Source organism: Diprion similis, chromosome 11 (genome assembly GCF_021155765.1).
Source record: "Diprion similis isolate iyDipSimi1 chromosome 11, iyDipSimi1.1, whole genome shotgun sequence".
In the NCBI taxonomy this organism is placed as follows: Eukaryota; Metazoa; Arthropoda; class Insecta; order Hymenoptera; family Diprionidae; genus Diprion; species Diprion similis.
The window spans coordinates 2,260,361-2,268,469 of NC_060115.1; the positions used below are offsets into that span (position 1 = coordinate 2,260,361).

At 39.6% G+C, this 8,109-nt stretch overlaps 2 protein-coding genes across 3 annotated transcripts; one reads left to right on the top strand and one right to left on the bottom strand.

The window, feature by feature from the left end:
* The first annotated feature begins 2,832 nt into the window (after nucleotides 1–2,832).
* On the top strand, nucleotides 2,833–4,636 carry LOC124412230 (28S ribosomal protein S27, mitochondrial-like). Its single transcript, XM_046891946.1, has 2 exons — nucleotides 2,833–4,047; nucleotides 4,120–4,636. The coding sequence occupies exons 1-2, from the start codon at nucleotides 2,983–2,985 to the stop codon at nucleotides 4,399–4,401; spliced, it is 1,347 nt and encodes a 448-aa protein (XP_046747902.1). The 5' UTR covers nucleotides 2,833–2,982; the 3' UTR covers nucleotides 4,402–4,636.
* Nucleotides 4,637–4,686: 50 nt separating this feature from the next.
* LOC124412229 (coiled-coil domain-containing protein 22 homolog) lies at nucleotides 4,687–7,792 on the bottom strand. 2 transcript variants are annotated; one of them, XM_046891944.1, is made up of 7 exons: nucleotides 7,593–7,792; nucleotides 7,205–7,376; nucleotides 6,831–7,131; nucleotides 6,524–6,770; nucleotides 6,020–6,458; nucleotides 5,490–5,930; nucleotides 4,687–5,401 (listed from the first exon to the last, which is right to left on the bottom strand). In XM_046891944.1, exons 1-7 carry the CDS (start codon nucleotides 7,640–7,642, stop codon nucleotides 5,282–5,284), a joined length of 1,770 nt encoding a protein of 589 aa, XP_046747900.1. In that variant the 5' UTR covers nucleotides 7,643–7,792; the 3' UTR covers nucleotides 4,687–5,281. The 2 variants fall into 2 exon arrangements, with proteins under 2 accessions (XP_046747900.1, XP_046747901.1); XM_046891945.1 differs by having other exon boundaries at nucleotides 6,020–6,439; nucleotides 6,523–6,770; nucleotides 7,593–7,790.
* Nucleotides 7,793–8,109: the final 317 nt, after the last annotated feature.

The window sequence follows — 8,109 nt, forward strand, 5'->3', positions numbered from 1 at the left end:
GCAGAAAATAGTAAACAGAAAAAGAATCTTGCAATGTCGAGAGTATTTTTATCGTCATCCTCGGTGCGGGAATCGCCGCATCAATTTAGCGGGTACTTAATTGTCAAACCATGACACAACGCAATTGACAAAAAATAAGGTTTCCGTAGAGAAAGTGTAACGCGGTGCTCGGATGATTGTACAACTTCCATGTAAACGTGCGAAAATAGACATTTTCTTTTTGCCGATCACAATGACTGGAGTAGCTTTCCTATCTACACCTATCTGTGAATTCCTGTTTAATTCGTTACCCGGAGCACCGTTTTTTATTTCTGCAAATTAAGCACCACCATGTCACCGTTATACTCGGTACCCGAAATCTTTTGGCAATGACGGTAATTCGAATGAATACCTATATATATATATACACTCGTGAGCCGCATGCTCGCTTCAGTGTAATGAATATTTTCAGTCCATATCTTTTCTGGTAAACCACGACCTGATAACAAAGTGTGACACCGTGTATTATGAAAGTATTATATTCGCATTGACCGTTATAGATAAAAAGTCCAGAACGCGATTGACAATTCCGATAAGCGAATTAAGTTGAATCCATTTTTTTTCCATTTTCCATTATCTTGACGAACCTGTCAATTATTCACTCTATTATAGGATCCAACCTCTACTTCAACAAGCGTCGTCGTTGAGCAACGTGGCGCCAAAAAGAGAGCCACAGAAATCTTCCTGCCATCGCAGCTGTCGGGCTTTGATTTGGTCACATCAAATTCGAGTACGGTAAGAAGTGCGATAGAAAATTACTTTTATTATTACATACCACTTTCCTTGAGTACCAATCCGTATATCGTCTACTAAAACTACGTCTTAGGATGCATTGGGGCGCATAAAATTTCGGATTTGTGCCACCCACGAAATCTTTTGTGTACTGCATGACGACCAAAAAAAAAAAAAAAAAGAAGGAATGAAAAATAGAGGACGGAAAACAAGACTCGCGTTTTACTCCGTTGTGTTTGCAATCTGCTTGGAATCGGCGGTACGTTTTATGATGTAACAGAACGGTAACCATCCATGAACCAGTCGAGTAGTACCCACATATTTACTTGAAAATACTTGCCCAATCCGTTGCGCGGCGAGATTTCGTCGGTTATAATCTGATGTCGTGTTGCGGTAGCGGAGAACTTCTCTTGCGAGCGAGAAAAAAATTATACATATGCATGTACAATTGTACAGTTACATGATCGTGGTGGTATAATATTATGTGCTTCTGGGAACAGCTTAACCTTTTTACAAATGAGGGGCGATTGTTTGGTGAACAAAATTAGCCTCAACACCCCTGAAGGGAGCTACGAGGACCCGCGACATCGTAGATATTCAAATTTTCCCGCCAAGCGTTCGGAAGTCTGCAGATCGGTGGGAACAGGAAAATCGTAATCTGGCGAAGCAAACGGTAGATGCAGAATGACATGGAAACGACACGTAAGAAACGCGTTACACAAGAGTTCAAGAGATCTCGAGATCTTCGATATCTACGTGACTGAGAACCAGCTGCAGGGCCGCAAATAATGCTAGCAGAAAAAACCAGTTACAGACTCTGGTACCTTCGAACGGTCTCATCGTGGGATTCGAAACATCCTAAGAAATATTGTACCACTACACACGATCATGTAACAAAATAAAGGCAAAGTCTGTAAATTTGTTTCCAGTTCTGTGAATGATCATTCGTGAAATTTCCCTGAAACGATGAACTGATAGATTGCATTACGATTACATCACAGAGCGGACTCGTCAAAATGTCTTATACCGCGTACGCGTTATAATTCCTACGCTATGATCAATATTTTTAAGCGAGTATATTTTATTGGAATGCCGATCAAGCGAATTTATGTTTCTCATATTGCAGGGCATATTTATTCCATGAGGAAACTAGAACGATCAAGGTATGCCGTGCCAGGAACGAACGAGTGCCTGGCGTGTCCTGGCCCTTAATAACGGAGTTGTCCTTAGTTCTGGCATGCACAGATTTTAATATCTCAGTCTCAGTCAGTTCATCGATTATTTCAACCCATACCGATGCAACCTATTTTTGCTCCGATCGTTATGCGAAGATTTAAGCTTTTATATTTAAGCTCAATTGGTAAAGTATGATGGCACGTGAATTCTAATTCCGTTAAGTATCACAGAATGTTGGGGAAAAGACATACACTGTTAAAAAAAATCTCACTTCTTTATTCAAAAGGTACTTCGAAGATAGAAGCCCCTAATCCAAGGTTCTCATAGTTTGATCAACTATTTTTTTACCAAAGATTAATGAAATAAAATCAAAAGTGTATCCAATTGTAATATAACGCATAGACAGCGGTAAATTAATTTTACTGTCTTTGGAAGAGAAATAGTTTTCGTTAATTCTGCAGTCGTGGTAGAAATGTGGTCCCGCTGATTGAACATTCTAAAACGGAAAAAGGTAATAAATATCTGATTTCTATTTTAATTTTTTTAAATCTGCAGCGTGATTAGTTTGTTACATTGACGGTATCTTAGTGAGATGTCACTACTGGCTGCATCTCATATCAGCGCCTTCCTGTAAAACATTTAAATCACCAGCACTTTGGGTCAGTGATTCCCCATTTTTGGGTTTGTGGTAATCAAGCCGGAATCGAGTCGTTTTCATCTTTCGCAATATAATTCAAATTGAATTGGCGCTACATTTTGTCCAGCTTGTATTACGTATTCAATATATTCGCCAAACAAATCGGATCCCCAACCTCTTGGCAATCGGAATGTCCAACTAGTCGATCTAGGGACTTTGTTTTCGAAGCCAATGTAAGTTGGCCATACTTTTTATTCGGCAAACAGACAGTTTCTCACGAAGCAGCCGATCGTTTTTCTAACCCTGATTCTAACCTCGAAACTCGTAATCATGAAGCAGTAAATAAATATCGCAAAGAAGCTAACTGACGAAAATCATAGGATTCAAGAATCGGTAAAATGTGGAAGACGGTGAGAATTTGCGAAAGACTGGCGGTACATTTGAAGAACGTCTCGAATTGCAAAAGAACGTTCCTCTCCGATGCTTACCGCTGCGACGAGGCGTGGAAAAAGCGGCTCGCAAACCCGCTACTGGAAAAGGTAGATTTAGAGAAATTATACGTATTGATTAGTCAGAAATATTCCAAAGCGAGTAAGGCAAACGCGGTCGACATAGATATATTTGCAAACGCGATAAGGGGAGACGGTGAGGAGATCGACGAGCTGATTGATCTCCTCTCCAAATTGAGAAGGACATCGGAAACATCACAAATGTTAGACTCGACTCAATACGCTGTCGTTAGGAGCTTCATGAAAGCTAATCGCATCGACGGGCTTCTTACTGTATTACATGACAGACTAAACTACGGAGTCTTTCCCGACCACTGTGCCCTCAACATTCTTATCGATTCGCTTGTAAAAAGTAAAGATTACACATCCGCTGCACGTGCTGCAGTGTTACTGATGCTCCAGGAAGATTTCGAGAATGAAATATCAAACGCACTCGTCGTCTATGCCTGTCACATGTACCTCAAGAATCCAGGAGACAGTTGGAAAGAGCCGGAGCCTGTTATAGATAAGAGCAAAGAGGTGGTTAAAGTGCGAGTCAGATTTCTTAGGAATCCATACTTCGACGATCATTTTGACCTGCAAAAACCAGCTCATCTAGTAGGAAAAACATTAGCCATGTATGGTAAACACATGGGTGATTCGATTGGGAGAACTTATCAGCTAATTGGGCTTACGCTTTATGGGAAATATGATGCAGCTACTAGTTTGGTCAAGGAATGGACGCAGACTGACACAAAGCAAGTTCTCTATCGCGACGGATTAGAATTGGTCAAAAGTGAACTGGCCAAAATTGCAGAGAGCGAAATCACTGACCAAATCAAAGCTCTTAATGAGGAACTGAAAATGTTGGCAGCTGCTGATCTGGTGAATGAAAGTCTAGAAGCTGCTATGGAGAAAAGAGTGAAAGATACTGTCAGCCAATTTGAGGAGAAGGACATTGCTTCCCAACTTGAGGTAGGTTTCCTTCGATAGTTTCATATTTGTAACAATTAAAAAGTATGAGAATTTTGATTACGTATTTTTCAGGCCTTTTCTGAGTGGGAAAAGACAAGGCAGTCTGTGATTGACCAGCAGCTGGCTGAATTGGATAAACAGCAGCGACTAGAAAATATTGCCAAGATTAAGGAGGACCTTCAACAAAGAGAACGAGTGTTAACCTTCTTTGAGAATGAGGAACAGATCGACCTGATAATCGAGAGTAGAGAAAATGAAGTAGAAGAGAAACTAACTGAGGAGAAGCCACAGAATGTTGAGGAGGAGAATTACATACCCCCAGAAGTTGATAGCAGAGCTCGACAAACTCGCTGATTAACTGTAGACATTTCATACACAGCTATTATTTGCAACTTTTCATCATTTTTCTAATCTAAAATTTATTTCTGTAATACAACGGTAGTAATAAATTTCACAGATGAAATATCTGACGGAACTTAATTCTTTTGAAAGGTTTGAAGAATCTGAACTTCACTTAAAGGAAGATACTCCCAGAACCGAAATTTACGAACTACGACATCGAATTGGAAGCGGATTTCGGTAAATAAATCAAAAAACAAACGGTTATAGATTCTTTGAACAATTTGGTACTTTTTTTTATAATGGTTACATTTGTTAACAATTACACTTTGCGTTCAACCTCATAAAATAATAGCTTAAGTCAGTCACAACTGGGTCGATGAAGTCCATTGCAAAAAACTGCCACGTTCTGTTACTTATAGTTACAGTATATTTGTAGTCATTGAGTCCATTGTAAAGTAGATGTATACTATCAAGCTTTTACATATTTGTACATATTTATTCACAAGCTTGATATTATGATATTTGTGTACTGTTGTGTATAATTATTTATATTTTATGCATAATGATGACAAATTTTATCAATTTGAAGCTCTGCGTAGGAAAATTAAGAAAATAAACTACACGATGTTGAAAATTTGGAATCTTCTAATCTTAGGCTTCGCAATTAATATCATTTGAGCGATGATGCTCTTCTGTTTATTTTTTCCATCAATTTTCTTCTACTCGATGGCCGTGCTCAAACGATTATTATTACGTACTTTAGCGGCAGTTACAAGCATTGATTGGGCCCGTGCAAGCGCCCTATTTCTCTTTTTTTTTATCAACGATTAACAATTACAACTTAGACCTCGGAAGGCAGTTACTTAAATCTACAGACCACGTATCGGAGCTATCACGAATTTTTATTCTGGAGCTGGGTCATCAGTGTAGCAGTTTCTTGTTTCATTTGCTTCAAATCCGCAGTAATTCTTTCAAGATTTGCCCCGACGTTTTTAGCTGATTCGGAATCTATCTGCAATGCGTGAAAAGAAAAAATTAGTACGTCAACAATTCATGTGAAATTAAGTTATTTACAGAGAAACGTCTGCACTCCTTTTTACCTGTTCTTCTAAATCTCTTATTTCTCGCACTGTAGCCCCAGTTTCCTCTACTAACGTTACAAGTTCTGCACAGTCTGAATGTAGAGTAGCCAATAGTTTGTAAGCTTTTCTCGAAGCCTCGTTTGTTTTTGCATCCTTAAAAATCAGTTCATCCGCGACTGTGAACGACCTTTCCAATCGTCCAGTAAGGGTGTTTATATCCTTCTGTATCTCTCGAGTGTCAGCCAATACTTTGTCTATTTCGCACCTCTGTTTTCTTACGTTGTTGATTATTTCTAATATACGCTGAGTGTAGGCGGATCTGTTGACTTCTTTTGGTAATTTTGGTATCTCTGCAAGTAGCTGAGTACATTGTTGATCTTTGTTACGAGATTCTTCGATGAGCTCCTTTTCTTTTTCTCTCAATAATCTTATTTCGTCCAATTTTTTGCGACTCGTGCTCTGTTTCAAATTCAAAAAGCATGTATTAATTATATGACATCGTCTAAGTCAATTCGGGGACATTAAAAAAAGTATATGTTACTACTCACGGCTTTTGTCGAATACTTGGCTCTCTCGTCTCTGTATTTCTCCACCAACGGACGTCGATGCCGTTCCCACTGAGTTGCAAGATTAATTAATTTGTTAGCGCTAGCTTCAACCATTGCCTCTAATTTTTGAATGTTTTCTTCACCATTTGGAAGTAAATCATAAGTTCTAGCTTTGATTTTTCTCCTTTCCTCGGAATCCTTGACTTCTTTTTCTGCGTTACTCAAAGTCACGTGCACTTGGGACAATTTTGACGATAATTGTTTCACGTTTACTTGAAGTTCATCTAAATTACTTCTCAAACTCTCACACTCTAATTTCACTTGATCTATTTTCAATTCTCGCCTTTCTTCTCGACTCAATGACGTTACTGTCTCTGCACGTGTTTGGGTAACTGGAATCTTTTCTTCGCTTGGAGTATTCTGTGGAACAAAATTATATATCAATCGGTATGAAGAAAAATTATAATTCATGGCGTAAAAACAACATAATTAACTTTATTTACTTGTGAAAATTGCAATCTCTGATTCAAAGTAAACCTGCTCTGAACATCGTTTTTGCTGTACACCTTATCTTCCACTGTCTCGTCGTTCAATCTGTGCGTATCGAGCCACTGGAGCCTTTCGATAATATTAGTAGCAGACTCATGAATTAACTTAGCATTATGTGATACAAGAGAAGGCACAAGATATTCATCATCCGGTACTTGATCAGTGATTGGTTTCTGATAGTGAACACGATAGTCTTGGAAATCTGTAATAAGAATCATAACTTTGTATAAAAATTGCATCTCATGTGGAAAACAAATATTACCGTCTCCTAGGCCTTGGGTTGATATATCCAAGTCCACGCTCCGATATCGCCTATCTGTGCATCCCTTGTTTCTAACGCCACGTTTGTGACAATAGTGCGGTAGCCATGGGAGAGAAAGATCCCTGGAAACTGCCCCAGATATTTGACGTTCAAGCAGAGCAACTCTGCTAGTCGGTTCGTTTAAAGACTTGTCGCTTTCCTTAGGTAATTTTTCAATAAGGAACATGAACAATCGTCGAAGGTCGACCTCCGAGCTATAGAGGAACGTCTGGTAGCCAATATCGCCTCGATACCCAAGTTCCTAAAATAAAAATTTGCAAATGTTGCAAGTCAAATTATTTTTTGACACACCATTTCTTCCTTGACAGTATTACCGAGCATGCTTGAGCCAGTGTAGCCCCCAATCTAAATCTAGCTGCCATGTTTGCAGGCACAATCGTGGAAATGCCGAGTCCAGGGCGAATGATATCCAGGCACCTAACGGTGGCCTCGACAACAAGTTCGGTGTTGAATCGGCCCAAGCTGGTCACATCTTCTTCGACGTTGCTGAAAATTTGTGGATTCAAATGAACGAATGAATGAAATTTTTTGGCCAAATTGCGTTACTTTGCCAAACACCCCCAGAGTTACAGAATATCAACAACGACCATCGTAAAAGTAGGTTAACAACAAAACCGGTACCACCCACTTTTCTGGACCATATAACGCGGGATGAAGGAGCAAGGAAGGGTTACGGGATCATTCGGCGATCGGTGCACTCACCAGCCGATTTGTCGCAGGGAATGAATAATAATGTTGTCAACCTCCTCCATGGCACATGAGTGCACGAACCGACGTGAAAATAGGGCGAAGATTCAGAGGCCGCCTCGTATTCTTCGTCTTCTGATTCTAACCTCTGTCGACGACCAAACTGTCATATATAACTGTCAGGAGGTTGCGAGACGAGGCTAACAGATGGCGCGGCTTGACAATCGAGTCGTGCTTGGCATAGACGTAATACGAAATAGAGTAGACAACAAGATGCAGGGGAAGAGTTGTGCGGATAGAAAGAGAAAGAAAATCAAGCACGGGGTATATACGGTAATGTTCATTAATGCTTTCGGCTTCTGACTAACTTGTTTCCGATCCAAAATAAAATGCCAGCTCGATTCTATATGAGCCAACGTGAGAGATTGGGAGTCATTTTTGCATAATTTAGATAGAATCGAGTTCACATTTTGTTTTGGACTGAAAAAAAATTAGCCGGAATCTCAAGGTTCTAATGAACAATGCTGTATCT

Coding starts and splice junctions, on each gene's coding strand:
- LOC124412230 (XM_046891946.1), top strand. CDS start 2,983: ATGTGGAAGACGGTGAGAATTTGCGAAAGACTGGCGGTACATTTGAAG. Junction 4,048..4,119: donor ACATTGCTTCCCAACTTGAG/GTAGGTTTCCTT, acceptor CGTATTTTTCAG/GCCTTTTCTGAGTGGGAAAA.
- LOC124412229 (XM_046891944.1), bottom strand. CDS start 7,642: ATGGAGGAGGTTGACAACATTATTATTCATTCCCTGCGACAAATCGGC. Junction 6,771..6,830: donor AACCCAAGGCCTAGGAGACG/GTAATATTTGTT, acceptor TTCTTATTACAG/ATTTCCAAGACTATCGTGTT. Junction 5,402..5,489: donor TAAGAGATTTAGAAGAACAG/GTAAAAAGGAGT, acceptor CACGCATTGCAG/ATAGATTCCGAATCAGCTAA.